At 43.9% G+C, this 20,686-nt stretch overlaps 1 protein-coding gene across 2 annotated transcripts in view; it reads right to left on the reverse strand.

Annotated features, from left to right (window-relative positions):
* Positions 1–277: 277 nt before the first annotated feature.
* Positions 278–20,686, reverse strand: part of SLC26A9 (solute carrier family 26 member 9) — a 45,958-nt gene continuing 25,549 nt past the window's right edge. For both annotated transcript variants that reach the window (XM_056815822.1, XM_056815823.1), the window contains exons 9-21: positions 20,013–20,160; positions 18,300–18,413; positions 17,799–17,876; positions 16,838–16,933; positions 15,470–15,576; positions 14,495–14,564; positions 14,214–14,306; positions 13,999–14,112; positions 13,072–13,353; positions 10,901–10,955; positions 8,766–8,911; positions 5,224–5,295; positions 278–3,245 (exon numbers count right to left, since the gene is read on the reverse strand). In XM_056815822.1, the coding sequence (XP_056671800.1) occupies positions 3,198–3,245; positions 5,224–5,295; positions 8,766–8,911; positions 10,901–10,955; positions 13,072–13,353; positions 13,999–14,112; positions 14,214–14,306; positions 14,495–14,564; positions 15,470–15,576; positions 16,838–16,933; positions 17,799–17,876; positions 18,300–18,413; positions 20,013–20,160 (1,423 nt within the window). In that variant the 3' untranslated portion in view covers positions 278–3,197. The remainder of the gene's footprint in view (positions 3,246–5,223; positions 5,296–8,765; positions 8,912–10,900; positions 10,956–13,071; positions 13,354–13,998; positions 14,113–14,213; positions 14,307–14,494; positions 14,565–15,469; positions 15,577–16,837; positions 16,934–17,798; positions 17,877–18,299; positions 18,414–20,012; positions 20,161–20,686) is intronic.

Below are 20,686 nucleotides of genomic sequence, written 5' to 3' on the forward strand. Positions count from 1 at the left end.
TGTGTGTGTGTGTGTGTGTGTGTGTGTGTGGTGTATACTCTGGTTTCTTCCTTTCTCCTGCTCTTACTCAAGAGAATTTGCTTCAAGTAACAGAGTTTCTAGTTAGGGATCTGTCTCCTTGTCTCTTCTATTTTATACTCTTCTTAGTTCCTGAGTAATAATAATTGCTACTATTTATATAACACTTCAGAGTCTGAAAGCCCTTTACATGTCTCTTTTGAGTATAATCCATCCATCCAGCCTTCTCTGGAAAACCAAACTAATTTCTGTCCATTGGTTCACATTTACAAAAAAAAAAAGAATTTATTACCAAAAAGAACAAAGAAGAATGGCGATTAAATTAAATAAATTACACAAACAGACCCCCGACCTGGGGAAAGGGAGGGGCAGCATCTCACAGGTCAGTATCAATAGAAACATTCAAAAGCATTGAAATTCTGGATTATTTCTCTTTCTTTCCCTTTTCTCTCTTTCTGAATCATTCCCAGAAAGGCTGTCAACAGACACTTGGTTACATTTTTGCCACAAATGTCCCAACTTGGGAAATCTTCACAATTATCCACATAGTTCTCTTCCCAGGAGCAGACAGGCTTTTCTTTGGCTTCATTCATTGACTGAAGATGGTGAAGTGGCTGGAGAGACTTGGCTGAACACCACAGGGTGGGTGTTAAAAAACCCTCTCTCAACATCTGGAAGGTCTGTTCCCTCCTAGTTTAGCATTGGAGTATGGTGGGTCAATCACACATTGTAGTTCTCCAAGTTTTGGTTCACTTTGTGGTGGCCTAGAACCTTCATTCCTAGATGAATGTTCTGGGTCTTTAGGCAGTCTCAGGATTAAGAATAAAGAGGCTTATCCTAAATTTACCTAAATTCATTTTGCAGGGAGATGGGAAGAGTGAGCGCTGTCCAGGGAATCTGCTACATTGAGCGATAGGTGTGATGAATCCTTAGACAAGTGTCCTTTGATAAATTTCTTGGACTGCATAATGGTGTAATTCATTCCTACCAAGTCTCTCTGCCTCAACATTGTGCTGGCTTTTCTAACATTTTCTCTTCTAACTGTAGATTTTTCGAACTTTGGTGAGTCAGTGATATAGACCCGTGTGATGGAGGTTGGTGGTAGGGGAAGACTTCGGTCAAGACCAGCTAGGAGTTTTCTAGGCTGGGCCAGCCCAACCTTTTGGGGAAGGCTCCCTGAAGCAAAGCAGCTCTGGAGAGAGATTTGGAAGTGGTGGAGGTCAGGTAGTGAGGGGCACGAGGATGAGTCAGAGGGACTTCTTCGTGGTATTGATTGGGTGCCATCAATGGAAACTCTGAAAGTGGACTATAGGAATGGCAGTCTCTTCATTTCTTTGACAGTATTGGCCCTCTTGTCAACAATGTTCTCTGCTTAGGAATGTTAATGGGGAACAGTGAGGGATTTTGGGTGGAAAAGTATGTGCTCCCAAATGAGGCAACAACTCCAGGCATTCTAGTGTGACTCTGTCCCTATCCTTATTCAATTGTGTGCGTTTGTATAGACTCTGGGTCTAGCTGCTTTACCCAGGCTAAAAGAAAAGTGACCACACATAAACCCAACCACTGATACCCCCTCTGGTCCGCACATCAGAAACTTTGGTGTGCTGTGTTTCTAACCTGCATTAATTCACCAGTCCTTAGGTTACCTGGTTGCCCCTGCCTCCTGGAACTTGCCATATTGGTGCTTGATGTAGTGTTGACCTGGATCGGCTTGGTCTACTTTTGCTCAGAACTCCCAAGTTCTAGTGATCCCCCAGTCTCAGCCTCCCCAGAAGCAAGGCTTATAGGCTTGCACCGGCACCCCATCTTTATCTCTATTCCTAAAAAGGATAGTGTGTGCTTGTATGGGCATGGGCAAGGGGGAGGAAGGGCAAAGGTTGGCATGGGAAATTAATTCTAGCCATGAAGTTCAGTGTCTACTCTGCCATTTGTAGTCTTGGGGGCTTGCCTGAGGCACTGAGGGGTGATTTGTGTGCAGGGCCACACAACCAGTGTCCTCTGTTCTTCGAGGGCATTCTTTCCCCTAAAGAGGGATGAGTGTGGCCTCTTGGCTCCAGGCCATTAGGCGAGCCATTTGGCCTGCTTCCTAGAGGGGAGTACGTTCTGGTTTTGCTGAGAGTGATCACTGTGGAAAACAAGAAAAGGGTGAAAATGATAAGCTCCTCCCTGTGCAGCTCATTTAGGCAGAGAAAGCACTTTGCTCAGGAGATCTGAAGGACTGTCAGGTGCTGTTGCTGGAATCCAGCCTGATGCCAGCTTGTGCTAGGTTGGTACCAGCCTTCCCCAGCCTCATGACAGATTCAGATCTCTGTGTTTTTGCTGCTTAGTACCCCACATTATTGGCGCCCAACATCCAGGATGGGACTCTACAAGGGCATGCCGGTCTCTGGATGGCCAGTTCTGAAGGGGCATGTCTAGAGTGAAAGGTAAACTCTTTGTTAACTCCCAATCATTCCCCAGGAGCAGTGGCCTTGGCCAATATAGGGTAATGGAGGGAATGAATGTAGCCACTGAGAATGGACTGCTGCATTCAAGGAAGACAGTAAACATGGCCCCAGAGGAGGGAATGATGGCATAGAAGTTGCCAATAGAAAACATCAAGGCAGTAGATCCTAGGAGGGGGCCAAACCACAAAGTACCGGTCCAGCTCAGCGTGGAAAACTCCTCACTTCTATGGCCCGAGTTCCTATACCCTTGGGCAGCCTGGCACCTACTGGTAGCCAAGTGTGGTGGTACAGGGTCAGCTTCACGGTGTCCAGTCTCTGGCTTTATGTCAGAATATTACATTTTTCCTTTTGTCCTGGTTTGCCCTAAAGTCTAGGAAGCTGAGGGCCCTCTCCAGCTGCCTAGAAGGGTAGATGTCCTTTTTAGTACCAGTCAGAGCTCTGAGGAGCAAAGGATGACTGAGAAGACTGACTCTCCAAGTCTTTGCTCCTGGCAGACCTGAGAGCCCTGTATTGCAATAGTTAGGTCCTTCTGGAGGGTCCAAGCTGAGGAAAGAAGAAGAGGATGGAGGAGGTGAAGACAGGAAGCTTGGTGAATGTGCTTTCCTGCACCCAGCCATGCCTCTTGAGGTCAGTCTCTGACACGATCCTAGGCTCAGAGGGTTAGACACTTCTTTATGGAAGGTCCTGGGGAATGGGAAATGTTGGAGACAGCATGGAGTCCTTGCTGAAGCCTCACAGAGCTGTTAAGGTCTCAGAATGGAACATGCTCCCAAATATCTCCTGTAGGGGAAGCAGAAAGGAGAGGACATTAAGCCTGTGGGTCAGAAAAGTGAGCTGAGTCTGAGAGTGGACCCAGAGTGGACCTGAGGACTGGAAAGTAGCACACAGAGACAAATGGAGAAGTCATGTGAGCGTCCATAAGCTGAGGGCTACTGACTTTGGTACAAGCATTTTAGTTTTCCTCATCTATAATGAGGAGAATTGTCTCTGTACAATTCTGACCTTTGAGGAATTCTGGGACATTAGTTCATTTTTTTCCCATCCTTATTCCTTTCATCTCTCATTTCTAAGTTTACCTTCATAAGCAAGCAAGTTTAAAGTCCTATCCAGCCCCCAAATCTCATAGAAAATAGGCATAATGGGGGGCAGCTGGGTAGTTCAGTGGATTGAGAGCCAAGCCTAGAGATGGAAGGTCCTAGGTTCAAATCTGGTCTTGGACACTTCCTAGCTGTGTGACCCTGGACAAGTCCCTTAACCCCCATTTCCTAGACCTTACCACTCTTTTGTCTTGGTGTCTTAGAATCAATACAGAGTATTGATTCTAAGATGGAAGGTAAGGGTTTGAAAAAAATAGACACAATGGGGAGAGAAATAGGGGTAAGAAGAGATGTGATTTCTTGTACACCTACTATCTGATTTCCTTTAGGGAATTTTTTTTTCTAGTTGGAACCTTTGGGTGAGGGTTTCTTTTCTTTTTTTTCTTTTTCTTTTTGAAATCTTACTTTCTGTCTTAAAACCAACAATAAATATCAGTTCTAAAGCAGAAGAGTGTGGTAAAGGCTAGGCAAAGGGGGTTAAGTCACTTGCCCAAGGTCATCTAGCCAGGAAGGGTCTGAAGCCACATTTGAACCCAGGACCTCTTGTCTCTAGGCTGGGATCTGAATCCACTGAGCCACCTATCTGCCCTATGGGTATTTATTTTTATTTTAAATTTTATTTTTTATTTTTTTCCCCTTGGTTACATGCTTCTTGATGTCTCCTTCTCCTTTCCTGGAGTTGACAAGCAATTTCACTGGGTTATACATATATTATCAATCAAATCCCATTTCCATTTTATTCATTTTTATAATAATCTAACCAAAACCCCAAATCATATATGCGGGTGTTTATTTTGTTTTATTTATTTACTTATTTGTTTGTTTGTTTTTAAACCCTTACCTTTCATCTTGGAATCAATTCTGTGTATTGGTTCCAAGGCAGAAGAGTGGTAAGGGCTAGGCAATGGGGGTTTATTTTTAAGACAATGACTTGAAAGTACCCTGTTATGATGCTAGAAAGTCCCTTTTGATAGTACTGTGTATTCATTTTATATATATGTATATATATACACACATATATACCAATTTATACACTTGAGCCTTCATTTCCCATCTCCATTCCTTTGCTCCTCTCATTCCTCATGCTTGAAAGGCTTTGCCCTTTTTGTCAGCATCTTATTTTCCCTGATTCCTACCAGGCTTCCTTCCACTTTATGCCAGGCCCTTTCTGGACCTCCAAGCTACTAATGCCTAACATGTGCAGATCACTTCATATATACTGTTTCTATCTTCTAAGTTTTCCACAATTGTCTCCTCCTTTAGAATATGCACTGCCTGTGTGTGGGGGGGATGCTGTTTTTTGCCTTTCTTCATATCTTTAGCACTTAGCACAGTGCCTGACAAATAGTACACTTAAAAAAAAATGCTGGTTGACTTATCTCCCCTGATAGGATGTAAGCTCTTTGAGGGCAAGTGCTATGATGTTTGTTCTTCCACCTCAGTGTTTGGCAATAGTAATTGATGGCTTGATATGGGAAGCCAGGGTGGGGAAAAAGAATGAGGAATCATAATTAAGAGATGAGGCTGAGAATTCTTCTGTGTAACCAAACCCCATCCTTGACTTCTTCCTCCTTCCCTACCATGGTTGCTGAGTTGAGAGTCTTCTTCTCAAAGGATACTGGGTAATCCTCTCCCTTCTCCCAATCCCACTTCCAGCTCACCTGCTCCAGGTCCCGGTAGCTAGATCCCTCATCGTCTGAATCATACATAGAAAGTTCGGTGTTCACCGGTGCCTATGAGAAAGGAAGGAAGCTCTTGTGAGATGTAGCATTCAAACCAAGCCTCAAGGCAGGACAGGTACTGACCAAAGCCAGCATGCTTTTTCCAACCACTAAAATATGCCCCCTCCTAATCTCTCTCTCTCTCTCTCTCTCTCTCTCTCTCTCTCCTTCCCAGAATGTACAGCAATCCACACCCTTCCTTCCCCACCTCCTCTAGTATCGGCCAGATGCCAAGAAGCTTGCCTTCCTCTATGGGCTGTGTCATTGGCATGAAATGCGCATGAGGATCAAGGGATTTAAAGCTTAGAGCTGACCCAATGTCTGATCTCTTCTGTCAGTAATGACCTTCCCCCTTGGCCCTCACATGCCACTGTTTTGCAGTTCTCTGATCCACTTACCAGGAAATGCTCAGTATTCAACACATATACCATAAGTGCTTAATAAAAGTTTGTTAAATGAATGAATCTTATTTTATGGACAAGGAAACTAAGGTTCAGAGTGGTACTTTGCTCAAGGGATACCCAGTGAAACAGTGGAGATAGACTCTGTGTCTAGAGTCAAGAAGACCCGAATTCAAATTTGACCTCAGCCACTAACTATTTGGATGATCTTGGATGAGACACTTAGTCTTTCTTTGCCTTAGTTTCCTCAGCTATAAAATGGGGATAATATTAGCGCCTACTTTCCAAAGTTGTTATGAGGTCCAAATGAGATGATATTTATAAAGCACTTGGCATAGTGCCTAGCACATAATAACTTATTTATTAGTTGATTATTATTCTGATTTTAAACCCTTACCTTCTGTCTTAGAATCCATATTAAGATATGAAATATCAATTCCAAGGCAATAAAGGGAAAAGGCTGGGCAACTGGAGATAAGTGATTTGCCCAGACTGGAGATAAGTGATTTGCCCAGACAGGAAGGATCTAAAACTAGATTTGAATCCAGATCCTCCCATCTCCAGGCCTGGAGCTCTATCCCCTGTGTTAGAGGTTAAATAGTCCTTCTCATAGGCACTACTTAAATGCTTATTTCCTTTTCCCTCCTATCTATGGGCAGCTAAGTGGTACAGTGGATAGATAGAATAGGTCTGGAGTCAGGAAGACATGTGTTCAAATCCAGCCTCAGACACTTTACTAGCTGTGTGACCATGGACAAGTTACTTAACCCTCTTTGCCTCAGTTTCTTCAGCTGTAAAATGAGCTGGAGAAGGAAACAGTAAGACACTTTCTTTGCCAAGAAAACCCCAGATGGGGTCATCAAGGCTTGGACATTCCTGAAACGACTGAACAATAACAAAAAAAAGATATACTGTAAGGATTTGAACCTGGACTTTCTGACTCCAAATTCAGTGCTCTTTCTACAAACACAACTGAACCAACTTCATCTTTCAGAAGAATGTTTTATTTTAGAGAGAAAATGCCCCTCCCTCAGACCTAGAATAAAAGCTCACTAGGTTGAAGAAGTAGCCTTAGGATAGTCAGTTGAATTGGTGCTAACTCTGTTTATGCCCTTCCTTCCTTCCCATCCTTTTGACCCCATTAGTGCAAGAGCCAAAAGCCTTCTTTATTTTTCTAGGTAGCTTTTCAAGGCTGTTACAGATGGGTTCACCTTCACCCATCTGTAAGGCAAAGAACAAATAGTTGCTCTAAGTCCAGACAAGCCTTTTCTTAGATATGAAGGAGGCACGGATAGTTTTATTAGCATTTGGCACAGGAGGGCAAAGGCTGAATTGGGAGAGGAGCCAGAGAGCAGCCCGAGGAGAGCCTGGGCACGGATTCCTCTGCTGACAAAAGTCATCCCTGCCTCTAGATCTCTCCAACCTTTGGTATTTTTGAGTGGTGTTGATTTTCATCTCATACTATTCACAGAGTGATCTGCTTAAGGTCAAAATTCCACAGAAGAAATCCTTTCTCCTATCTCAACCGACCCTGTCCTCCTTCCCCTCCCCTCTTATAGAGCTTCCCCTTTGTATAGAGCACCAACAAGTTCTTTTGTAATCATTGGAATGTTTTAATTTGACCCATCGTTCACATGTGACAGCAAGCACAAAGGCCAGTGATCTTGTGATGATCTGAATTTAAGCTCTGGTGCTGCTCCCTACAAGGATTCGGTGACTCTGGGCAAACCACTTAACCTTCTCCAGAGCCTCAGTTTCCTAATCTGGGAAATGGAGGAATGACTCCTGATACTATCTCCCCAAGGAGCCCTTGGGAGAAAAGCCTTTTGTACACCTTCAAGTGTTGGCACACCCTCTATTGATTATCTCCATTTTTATCCTGCATATATCTTGCTTGTAAGTGACTGTTTTCCTGTGGTCTCCTCCATTAGACCGTGAGCTCTGAGAAAACAGGGATTGTCTTTTGTCTTTCCTTGTATCTCTGGCACTTGGCACAGTGCCTGGTGCTGTGTGAGTACCAAGGAGATACTGCTGGCAGGCACTTAATAAATATTTATTGACTGACTGCAGAAGTGTAGCTATTATTATATTGGTGTGGTCTGGTGCAGCTTGATTCCAGAGGACTCATGATGAAATGTGCTGCTCATCTCTTCAGAGCACTGACCAAGATATTTTATACATACACACACATACATGTATATATACATGTATATACCAACACACAACACATTATGCATATACCTGGGCACATATATGTATATACACACATATATATGAATGTATACATAAACACAGGCACATATTTATGTGCCTGTGTTTATGTATAGATACACGTGAATTTTTTGTGATCATTGTGGTCATTTTGTGGTCATTTGGTCAAATGAAGGAATTTGTTTTGCTTAGAATTTGCATGTTTAGAATGAAGGTTTTGCACTTCCTTCCTTCCTTCCTTCCTTCCTTCCTTCCTTCCTTCCTTCCTTCCTTCCTTCCTTCCTTTCTTTCTGAAGTGGGTGGGAAAGAGAGAGAAGACAGGTTTTTACAGATTTTTGTTGATTGAAAATTTTAAATTAAAAAATAAAGAGAAAAAAGAAAATGACTGGGTTGATTCTCTGCCTAGAGTGTATACAAGCCTACAGCTTTGCTCTTTAGTTTTCTAGTTTGCTCTTTCCTTTTCTCAATACTTCTCAGGGAGAACAGTGGAGGGAAAAGGGCACAAAGTCATTTCCTCTCAGTTTTTTATTTATAAAATGAATTGGACTGAATATCTTCCAAGGTCCCTTTCTAGCTTTAACATTCTATGATCTTTGACCTCAGATACTTCCTAGCTGTGGCCCTGAGCAAGTCACTTAACCCCCATTGGTCAGCCCTTATCACTCTTCTGCTTTGGAACCAATACACAGTATTGATTCTAAGACAGAAGATAAGGATTAAAAAAAAAAAACCAAAACAAAACATTCTATGGTCTTTTCTCAGTTACTGGTGAATGGGGAGATGGCATCACATTTATTATTGTTCATTAACTTCCTTCCCCCACTATCAGCTCCCACATGGGGTACCCTTAGTGTCAAGGACCATACATACCGCTCTTAAGTCTTGTCCTGTGACCACTGCTCTGCTGTTGGCTTGGGCAAAGAGGACAGCATCATGGATGCTGGGGAAGATGTGACTTTGTTCTAGAGTCCCATCCTCAAAGACACCTCCATGATTAATGTCATTGTATACTTGGGCTGGAAAGAGGAAAAACATTATCTGTCAAGAAGATAACTGCCCCTGGGGACTGGGGCAAGGAGGAGGCAAGGGAGAAGTAGATGGAGAAAGGGAAGAAAGAAAAATTATGCTTCAGAGCCTCCCTGGCCTCATTGCATTGTCTTCCACAGAAATTTGTGGTAAATGAGAAACAAGGAAATATATATTGCATGATAACTTATTTACAACCTATATTATATTGGGGATGGGAGGAAGAGAAAAAGAGCAGGTATTGCAAATTGTCAGCAAGCTACTATTAAAAAAATTGTATTGTAATCTTACACAATTAAAAATTTACTATTAAAAAAAGAAGTTTGTGGTAACGAGAAGGCTTTGCTAATTTTGAGACGTAGTATAAATGGGCGTTATCATCTGGCCACCCAACTTCCCACAAGCATGGTATTGTTGCAGTGCTAGTTTGAGCAGCAGAGGGCACAGTAATCATAGAGAAAAATGAGCCTGGGACTCAGAAAAGGAAACCCTTTAATTCTGTGGAGTGATTGCCTTGGGAGAGGTTATGCCCAAAGATGTTAAAACCTCCCTCCTGGAAAGTACCTGTTTGTACAAAAATAGTGACAGCTGCTCTTTTTGGGGTGGTAAAGATTTGGAAACTAAAGGGTTCTCCCTCCATGGGGAATGGCTGAACAAATCATGGTGGTGATGGAAAACTACTGTGCTGTAAGGAATGAGGAACAGGTGCATTTCTTTTCTTTAAAAAAAAAATTTTTTTTAAAACCCTTGCTGTCCATCTTAGAATCAATACTGGGTATTGGTTCTAAGGCAGAAGAGTGGTAAGGGCTAGGCAATGGGGGTCAAGTGACTTGCCCAGGGTCACACAGCTAGGAAGTGTCTGAGGCCAGATTTGAACCCAGGACATCCCATCTCTGGGTCTGGCTCTCAATCCACTGGGCCACCCAGCTGCCCCCCCCCCCCCCCAACAGGAGGATTTCTGAAAGAGCTGGAAAAGTCTATGTGAACTGATGCAGAGTGAAATGAACAGAACCAGGAGAACATTGTACACTGTAACAGCAATATTGGGGAATGATCAATAGGGAGGGACTTAGCTACTCTCAGAAATACAATGATCCAGGACCAGAAAGTCCATGAGCACTGCTTTAAAACACAGGGCTGCATCCCCCATTAGGGAGGCTTTGCTCATGGTGGCGCAGAAGATAAGAGTGCCAGGCCTGGAGCTGGGAGGACCTGTAACCCCAGGTAAGTCATTTAACCCCAATTGCTTAGCCCTTGGTCTTCTGTTTTAAGAGTTACTATTAAGACAGAAAGGATGGACTAAATAAAAAAAAGAATCCTCATGGTTTTCATTAAATTATAAGCTCCTTGAGAGCAGAGTCTATCTTTTGCCTTTTTTTTTTTTTAGATCTCCAGTGCTTAGCGCCATGTCTGGCACATAGTAGATATTTAACAATTGTTGATGGATTGATTGTTATTCCTCTTACCCAGAATGCTTTCCTTTCTTACTATTACTTTTGAGAATCTCTGAGTTCCTTTTAGACTCCTGGCGAGGACCAGCATCTGCAGGGGGCATCCTTGTGTTCCATTCTAAATTTTCCTTGTCATAACTGCTCTCCATGTATCTTCTGGTGTCTCCCTCATTAAAATAGAAGCTCCTTCAGGGCAGGAGCAGTCTTGCTTTTCCCTTTGTATGTGTGTGCAGGGCTTAGTAGAGTATTTGGCACATAGTCATTAATACACCTTCCTTGATTTATCCTCTCTCTTTCCCTCTCTCCCAGCCTTTTTCTTTCCCTCTTCCTCTCTGTATACTATTGGGAGTTCTCTGTGTTCACTTTTGGCTTTGGTCCAGACCCAGCCCTTACTCTGACTTTAGTGTTCCTGGGATGTTTCCGACATCTGCCCTCATTCTCATTTTGACTTGCCTTCCAGTTCAGCAGTGACCTAAAGAGTAGCTCCTAGCCCCTTGTAGCTGCCTCTGAATGTCCCCCTCCTCTTACCTTGAATATTCACCAAGAATACCTTCACTCCAATCTTCCCAAAGGTGGAGGAGAGCTGGGGCCAGAGATGTTGGGTCAGGAGAAGGAGGTGGGGAAAGGGGGGGGAGAGAGAGACAAAAGGAGAAGAATGTTCTGAGTGTGTCCCACAGGTGACCCACAAAACATACTTCAAGTGGAGCTGAACAAGTCAGTCCCACCAAGGGCTGGGTGTAGCCGTGGGTAAAAATAGCAGCAGGCATACACTTCTGCTCCTTGGAGTGCTGACTGAGAGCTTTGCAAAGCAGGATGGAAACTTGGCTCTGGCCAAGTGACCATGATGGTCACTTCACGCCAATTATAGTCCCCTGGATCTCCCTCCTCACTGACCCCTGGGGGAGTAGGGAAGCAGCACCTCCTCCACTCTCACAGAAGGGAAGACTCAGAGGAGGCAAGCTTTGGGGACAAAGGGGACAGGGACCAGGAGGATTTGGGTTGCCTTGATTCTTTCACCCCCCTTAGAGGGTGGTATGAGGCATGAGACAGCATAGTATTTGGGGTGAGAGGATCTGGGTTTGAATCTTGACTCTGCTGGTTATGTGTGTTAGTTTTCTTACTTGTAAAGTGAGAGAATTAGGCTAGGTAGCCTTGAAGGTCTCTTTTTAAGCAGTAGAACTACCTACATCCTAGATGATGTTATGAGGGAAATTATTAGGTGGGTCACTGGCCAGGAGGTCCTCAGGAGGATATAGAGGTGGTGGTGGTGGGGTCTATGGATTCTGCAATCTCTAAAGGTCCTTCCAGTTCTCAGTTCTCTGATCCTATTAAAGCTTTCCCTATAACAAGACACTTAGGAGTAGCCAGGTGGCACAGTGGATAAAGAGCCAGGCCTTCAAAACTGACCGTAGACACTTCCTAGCTGTATGACCCTGGGCAAGTCACTTATCTGCTTACCCTTCTCTCTTAGAGTTGTTACTAAGCCAGAAAATGAGGGTTTACTTGTTATTAAACCAGAAAGTGAGGGTTAAAAAAACCCAACAAATCCAAGATGCTTAAAGGACCAACTTATGGCAGGAAGCCTTTGGTCATGTGGCTGCCTCTCCTTTTTGTATCTCTCCCTCCTCCTCCTCCTCCAGTCAAGCTTCTCCATAGACCTTTTCCTCCTCCAGTCAACTCTATGGTTTACTGACTTTGATCTTCAAGAGGCAGTTAGGGGCACAATCAGAAGATAAGCTTATTAGCAGTTCTCTTCTGGCCTGCCTATTTGGATTGTGGGTATGGATGAATGATTATATTCCTTGATTTCTCTGCCTTCTATTCCAATTGTTGGTCTAAGTAAGGGATGGGGGCAGTAGTCAGCAGTTATGGCCAAATTCTCTCTGATGGATTTTGGAGCCTTAGAGGTGGGGGGACAACAGGGCATCATCTGCCTTTTTTCTGGAAGTTAGATACAGAGATCTAAGTTTCTTTCTTAGAGGTGAGGCCTCTGGAGAAATGTTCTGTATACTGGATTTTCTAAGGCCATTGCCCACCATGTGCAGATTTAAAGAAGTGAAAGTTAAACTAAATCAGAAGTACCATTGGAGGGGGCAGCTGGGTGGCTCAGTGGATGGAGAGCCAGGCCTAGAGATGGGAGGTCCTAGGTTTAAATCTGGCCTCAGACACTTCCTAGCTGTGTGACCCTGGGCAAGTCACTTGACCCCCATTGCCCAGCCCTTACCACTCTTGTGCCTTGGAACCAATACATAGTATTGATTCCAAGATGGAAGGTAAAGGTTGGGAAAAAAAAGTACCATTGGAAAGGGTGGGAAAGGGGCAGCTAGACAGCTCAGTGGATTGAAAGCCAAACCTAGAAATGGGAGGTCCTAGGTATAAATCTGGCCTCAGACACTTCTGAGCTGTGTCTAGTGTGACGTAGTGTGACCATAGGCAAGTCACTTGACCCCCATTGCCTAGCCCTTACCACTATTATGCTTTGGAACCATTACACAGTATTGGTTCTAAGACAGAAGGTAAGGGTTAAAAAAAAAGAAGTCAGAGACTATCTTCTGCTTTGAAAACTTTTGCATTGGTTGAGTTTCTCCAAAATTAAGAATTTAGTAATGGCATTAGGAGGAAAAATAGTGTGTGTGTGTGTGTGTGTGTGTGTGTGTGTGTGTGTATGTATGTTTCTTCACTATCTATATAGGCCTTACCTTTGCCAATGCTTTGATGCCCATAAGATCAACGAAGCTGACCCCACTCATGTCCAGGATGACGGTGTGGAAGGAGATAAAGGGTGGGGCACTGGCCAGGGAATCCTCAGGTTCACTGGAGGGTGTAAAGGGGGCTGGTGGCTCATCTTTGGAGGGTGTGGGGGTCTCTAGGCTGAAGGTGATATAGGAGACCCCAGTTCCATTGGCGGCTGTCTGATTGTTGTTGGTATCAGTGGGGGAAACACTCTCAAAGTCTTGCTGGAGTTCCTGCAGGGAGACAGTCTGGGGGCAAGGACAGGGGAATGGTTTAGAATGGACCCTTACAGGGTACGACTTACCTTAGACAACCTAGCTAGAGAAATCCATCTCTTTAGATCAAGGTTATTTCTTAGTCTTTTTTGTGTCCTTTTGGCATTCTGGTGAAGCCTATGGGCCCCTTCTCAGAATCGTGTTTAAATGCACAAAATAAAAGACATAAGATTACATAAGAAGCACATTATATGAAAATAAATTTACTATAATATTAAAAAAAACAAGTTTATGGACCCCAGGTTAGGAATTCCTACCTTAGTTTCATATACTTGGATTATTGATATGATATGGCAGAGAAACAGAAGCAAAGAAGAGGGAGGAAAAGGAGGGGAGAAAGAGAAAGAGAGAGAGAAAAGGAAGAGACAAGAAAGAAGGGAGAGAGAGAAAGCAAGGAGAAAGAAGAGAGGTTAGAGTAAGAGGAGAAAGAAGGGGAGGGGAGAGAGAGAAGAGGAAGGGAGGAGAGAGAGGAGAAAGAAGAGAGGAGAGAGTGAGAGGAGAGAGAATGGAGGGGAAAGAGACAGAGAGAGAGGGAAGGAGGGAGAAAGAAAGAGCATGATCTGATGAGTATGGCTATATGTGTGGTAATGGAGGGGAACTGTTTTGGATTCAACTCACCTTGTTTCTCAAGAACAGGGATTTCCTTTGTTTTGTGGGCATCTTGCGTCCCTTCTCTTGGCGCTTTAGGTATTTCTGCTTGGCCAGGAACACTTTCTGGGGATCCACACCTATCTATAGGAAGAAAATCAGTAGCTACATTGAGCTCCACCTTCTTTGTCTCTTTTCATCCCCTGCCTCAGCCACTTTAGAGAACTTCTTCCCTCCAGGTTTACCTTGGAAATGACCTTCTGTCTGAATATTTCTGAGTTGGCAAAGTAGATTGGAGAACAGTAAGTCAGGATCTTAATTCCTTCTACTTCCTGGACCTGCCACAAGGAGACTGGGCTTAGGAGGCTGAAGTGTTTTTGTATTATTTTTTAAAATTTCTTATCTTAGTTGGGGCTGAGACAGAAGAGAGGACCAAACTACACTTGATTTTGGTCCAGCTCCAGTCCTCTAGGGGTTGGACATTTGAGGGGATATTAGAGAACGGGAAGAGCAGACTGCTACTTACCCTATTATAGGTCTTTGGGTTCACATAGATATCTGTGTCCATGACTTGGGCCAGGGCAGAGCCATTACGGCTGCATAAGGAAGGAAAAAAGGAAAAACAAATGAGAATAGTCACTCCATGTAGGATCCTGCTAAGATCAGAAGGAGGGCAAGAGAGGAAACTACCTCCTCGTCTGGGGGTGTGTGGGTGGGAAATTACGTAGTGATCTCTGGTCTTGGAGAAGAAGATATCTGGGAGCCATTTATTCCACATGGGTTTCCCAAAGAGGGTTGAAGATATGGGGACATATACAAAGTCATAAAGTGTATGTGGCACCAGTATCAGAACTTTCTGGTCTTGAGTTGTTAGAGAAGGAAAGGCTTTCCTGAGACTTACTACCTACCTTTCCCTATCTAACCTCTGGAACTGATGCTAGTTGGTACAACACTGTTTGGTCAGGTTTAACTCAAGTGCTTGTAATTTCTCTAGGGGTAGGGGAGAAGCCTGAGGTCTTGGGAACTCCAATCAATGGTTTGACCTCCTTGGGTCATGTCTAGGCTATGTTGGAGAGGTTGTCCTATTTCCAGTTTCTCTTATTACTTCTGATGCTTGCCAAATGTTCTCTATCTTTTTAACCCTGAATTCATACTCAACTCTCTTTAGAACCCAAAAAGCTATTAATCATGTCCTCTGGGATGGTCAGTGGCAACACATTTTCCCTAACAGGTAAGCTTAGACAGAGATCCCTGTGCACTTACCCTATGCCAATACCTTTTGTGGGATCAGGGCTTGTAATGACCTTAGGTACCTTCTTCAGATCTGAGCCATGGAGGCACCTGCTTTTTGTAAGAGGAATGGGGCACCTCTAGAACTGACTATTCCCTGGTCAGGCATTTAGTGATGGACACCAGGAAGTTTGGCATCAATTGTCCCAAGGTTGCCCTTCCAAGGAGACTATTTTAAAGGTTAGCCCAGGGTTGACAGTAGAGTACTCACAACTGGGTCTGGAAGACAACCACTAGGATGGAGAAGGATACTCCCACTGCTACACCATAAGGCAGTCCGAGGAAAAAGGAGGAGAGGAAACTTACAACCCAGACACACTGTAAGGAGACAGGAAGAAGGTGTCCTAAGGTGAAGGCTCTCAGGTCTGCCCAGGGAGAAGATTGCTTCTTCTTCTTCTTCTTCTTTTTTTTTTAGCCCTTACTTTCCATCTTAGAATCAATACTATATATTGGTTCCAAGGCAGAAGAGCAGTAAGGACTAGGCAATAGGGGTTAAGTGACTTGCCCAGGGTCACATAGCTAGGAGAAGACCACTTCTAATAGGAAGACTTCTTAAGGCCATGTCCTTCAATAAATTGATACAGTTTTAAGCTACAAATATTATTAATTTCTTCATTTGACTAGAAGCTCACTAGGGACAGGGAGTGTATATTTATAGTATATATCTTAGGATACTTATCTTAAGCTCTACCAGGCCATGTGTGTCCTTGATGGTGCCTAGTCAATAGCTGACAAATCAAAGGACTGGCTAATCAAGGAATGTTTGGAAATGAATTCCTACAGGTCCTCGCTAAAGAGTTTAGAGTTCTTGAAGCTCATTGTGCCTGCCCTACTTTTCTCATAGGGGTCTTATGCAAATCCAATGATGCTGTGAATTTGAAAAACATAATGTGGTAGACATATTTAAGGGGTTGTGAGAAGCCCAGAAATAACTATCAAGAGTGAAAAGTATTGGATTTGGAAACCCAGGTCTGCTTCTGGGTCCCATCTTTGCCATTTACTTATTAGTTGATTTATCTTGGGCAAATCACTACACCTCAATGCATCTTCATGGGAATGGGGACAGCTGGTGGCTCAGTGGATTAAGAGCCAGGCCTAGAGACGTGAGGTCCTGGGTTCAAATTGGACCTCAGATACTTAGCAAGTCATGTAACCTCTACTGCCTAGCCCTTTCCATTCTTCTGCCTTGGAACTAATACACAATATTAATTCCAAGATGGAAGGGAAGGGTTTAAAAATGGGGATAATAATAATACTCATGTAATTTATCTCTCAGAGTTGTTTCGTGGATCAAATGAGATAGGGAATATAAATGCTCTATAAACATAGGCCATAACTATTATGGGGGAGTTTGTGGGGAGACCTGATTTTCCTGCCTTCACTTTATCTTGCTGTGTCTGGGCCTAAACACTCCCTTTCTGATCAGTGGGATTTCCCATGGGTTACTGGAGGATGAAAAGTTCTGGAGAGAGCAGATTTGGGCATTGGCCAGGAAGTGGTTTTGGGGACAGTATGACCAGGAGGAAATGGACATAAGAGGGCTGAGAAGACCAGGTTGGGGTTAGGAGGACATACTCACACAATCCAATTTGCTTTTCTTCCACAAGTAATAGGGATCGGTGAGCTGCTTAAGAGAGTTCTTGAGATTGACAGCAATTAGGGCACCTAGCACAGACTGTAGGGAGAGGAAAGAAGGATTCCAGTCAGCAGGACAGTGTCTCTTTCCCTGTCTTCTAACCTACTCAAGAATCACATATATACACACAGAGAAGGGAGGGAGGGAGGGAGGGAGAGAGAGACAGAGAGACAGAGAAAGAAAGAGACAGAGAGGGAGAGGGGGAAGGAAAGAAAGGGAGGGAGGGAGAGATGGAGAGAGACATTGTTTTCTCTCTAGGAGATAACTGAGTCCCCTGTGTGAATTTGTACCTGCCCCTCCGTGGCTCATTTGGAAGCAGTGGGGAGAAAGGAGGGAGGGATTGGGGAACTCCTTTAGGGGACAGTGGAGAAAGTGTCCAGGGACCTGAACTGGTTCTACTTTTTTAGGATAAGGGAAGGGATTTGGGTGAGAGGTAGTATGGTGAACTTCTTGGACAGAAACACATAGAGACAGGGAAACAGAAAGAGAAAGAGAAAAAGAGAGATGGAAGATAATCCTCCAGGGGTTCCAACCCTATCTGTGTAACTGTGTTACTATCTCTCTAAGATGAGGAGGATCCACCAGTGATTCTTAAGCTCCATTTCAGCTCAAATTCCATAAGCCTATGAAAGTGAGGGGGATGCCCTGACACCTTACCTCCTTTGAAGGTGAGATAACCTCAGTGTTACTTTATGCTAGCACCTGTCCCCATGGACAGTTCCATCCCCATCCCAATTTTGGTTATGTGTGCTCTTCTTCTCTAAGAAGGGAATCCCTTTGCTTCACGCTTCAGAAAGGGGTTCTTTTGGTCTAGGCCATCTCTATGGTCCCTTCTATCTCTGGTACTTTACAATTCAGTGATTCTTCCCTCCTTTACCTCAGTCTATCCCAACTGTGCTCTTACCTTGGGCAAGGGGTACAGATAGACCCCCAAAACCAGCATGGTGATCATCACCACTAGAGACACACACAGACTTGAGACCTGTGAAGAGTTAGAAAAAATCTGAACACTGAGAGAGGGAGGAAGGCAAGGTGGATGCAATGATGATGAGGTGAAGAAAGAGGCATTGAACTCTTACTCCGGGTTTTCTCTAGGGTTTCTGTGTGAATTTGTACCTGCCCCTCAGTGTTTCATCTGGAAGCAATGGAGAAGAAGGGAGGGATTGGGGAACTCCTTTAGGGGATAGTGGAGAAAGTATCCAGGAACCTGAATTGTTTGTACTTTTCTAGGACAGGGGAACAGATTTGGGTGAGAGGTAGTGTGGTGAGCTTTCTTGAGTTCAATCGCAGCTTGGCACCTGGTCCTCCTGGGGGCATCTTCCCAATTGGCTTCAGAGGGATGATTTGTCCTGCCCATCATCCTTTGCTTTCCCTGTTTTGAACTCCCCCTCACCCCCTAGCTTACCTGAGATTTGCCCCCTGCTCCGTCCACAGCCAGGGTGACCGAGAGAGCACAGCAAATGACATGGATTTTAAAGAAGGAGCCGAAAAAGTTGCTGCAGCCCAAAGCGATCATTTCCTGTGGGGAGAGGAGGAATGTTTAAGAACTCAGGGACCCATCTCCCCTGCAGATGGGAATCAGTCTGGATAGTTATAGATAGGTGGGGTGAAGAAGGGAGAATTTCAGGCAGGAGAGACTCAATTGCCACCTCTGAGATATGACCACTCCATGGCAGCACAGACCTTGCTGGTGGAAAGAGCATAGATAATGGACTAAGAAGACCTTGGGTTCCTATCTTGACTCAGATACTTACTATCACTATGACTTTGGATAAGTTACTAACCACATCAGGCCTCAGTCTCCTCATCTGTAAAATTATGGGTTTAGACTAGATGGCCACTGACGTCCCCTCAAGCTCTAGCACATTTGTATATTGCTTTAGGTTTTACAAAGCATTTTCTGTATGATATCTGATTTTGTCCTCACAACAACCTTGTTGAGTAGCTGTGATTATTATCTCCATTTTCAGATAAGGAAACTGAAACAGACTGAGAGGTTAAATGACTTGCCCAAGGTCACAAAGTTTGTAAATGCCCGAGGCAGAATTTGAACTCAGGACTTCCAGGCTTCAAGTCCAGCATTCTTATCTATTATGTCACCTAGCAGCCATAAAGGTCATTGGGGACAAGATCACTTAGGGGGTTCAAGGTGAGCTTTTGCCAAATGCAGGGCAAATGCTTCTGAGCAGTTCTATGAATAACAAAATCACAGAGAACTCAAAGCTGGAAGGGACCTTCTCAAGATCATCTAGTCTTGAGGTTCTTAACCTAAGGTACATGGACCCCAAAGGCATCTGTGGATAGAGCTAAGGAATGAGAAAAAAAATTAGATTGCTATTTTCACTACCCTCTAACTTAAATTGAACATTTCCTTCCATTGTGAATTTAAAGCAAATTAATGTGAGAAGGGGTCCATAGATTTCCTGTTCAAGGGGTCCATGACACAAAAAAGACTAAGAAGCCCTCATCTAGACCAATGCTCTTGTGTTCTAGGTAAAGAAACTGAAATCTAGAGAGGTAAAGCATTTTGGGCCACCTAGAACAATGAGCCAGGGTCAAAATTAGAACCCCAGGTCTCAGTGTTTTTTCATACTGTCTCCCTTCTGTCTCAGAGGTTGTATGCTTCAGTTCTATGCTACCAGTGGGTAAAGCATCAGTTTCCTCAGAGGCAAAAATGTGTAATGGGTAGTGTTGGACTTGGACCCAGAAAGATCTAGGTCCTAACCCTGTCTCAGACATTTACTAACTGTGAATTTCAGTTTCTTCATCTCTAAAAAATGGTAGGGGATGGACTTGACCACTAAGGTCCCTTCCAGAATTACTTATGATCCCATGATTTTTAAAATGTGGAGTTAGCCTGGATCAAGAGGGCTCCTTTTATCTCTAACACTTACAAATATCAATGCTCCTACAAACAATGATGGTCCATATAGAAGCGTATATTTCATTGTTGGAGTCTCCAGTCGCTATAGAGTTACATCCAGTTGCTGGGGGACCCCTTCACCAGCAATTGTCTTTGCATGGCTTCTCCAATATGTTGCTCATGCCCTCTTTCCCCCTCTTCCCAACACAAGATTCATTTCCCTACCTCTCCTTGACCTTCTGGGAAAGGCATTACCTGGTTAGAATCCACATCATAGCCATGTTTGGTTCCCAGGGTCCTGCCAACGGCCAGGTTGATGACATAACCCACGATAGCCAGGGAGAAGGCTGTGCCAATCATGTCCTTCCACTGAAAGACCATGGGGGATACTGGGGTGGGGAATCTGTCATGGAGTCAGATGGGAAGAAGGATTAGGATTCAGTGTATGCTTGTTCTTGGGAGGGAAAAAGGAGGAGGAGTGGGGGAATCAGGGGTAGGGTCAAGTTAGAATCATAGAACTATAGAATTGGAAACCTTAGAGGGCCTCCAGAGCTTATTTGGACCAAACCAACCCATTCTGGAGGAAGATAATGATAATTCCTTTCATTTGGGTTATATGTAGTACTAATATTATTATTCTCATTTATGGATGAGAAAATGGGGAATTAGAAGAGTTTAAGTGACTTGCCCAATGTCACACCATCAGTAAGTAGCAGAGATGGGACCAGAAGATGAATCCTTTGATTATTCATGGTTCTCTCTCACTCAGGGCCACTTCCTTTGTTTTCTTCTCACACCTTGCCTCCCTGGACTATGAGAGTGCAATCAATGAACCTGTAATTCTCCAGAGAAAGCACAGCACCTTGTATGATGCCTTGCCTATAGTAGGCACTCAATATATATATGTGGATTGAGCAATTATAGCTCAA

This window comes from Monodelphis domestica, chromosome 2 (genome assembly GCF_027887165.1).
Source record: "Monodelphis domestica isolate mMonDom1 chromosome 2, mMonDom1.pri, whole genome shotgun sequence".
Lineage (NCBI taxonomy): Eukaryota > Metazoa > Chordata > Mammalia > Didelphimorphia > Didelphidae > Monodelphis > Monodelphis domestica.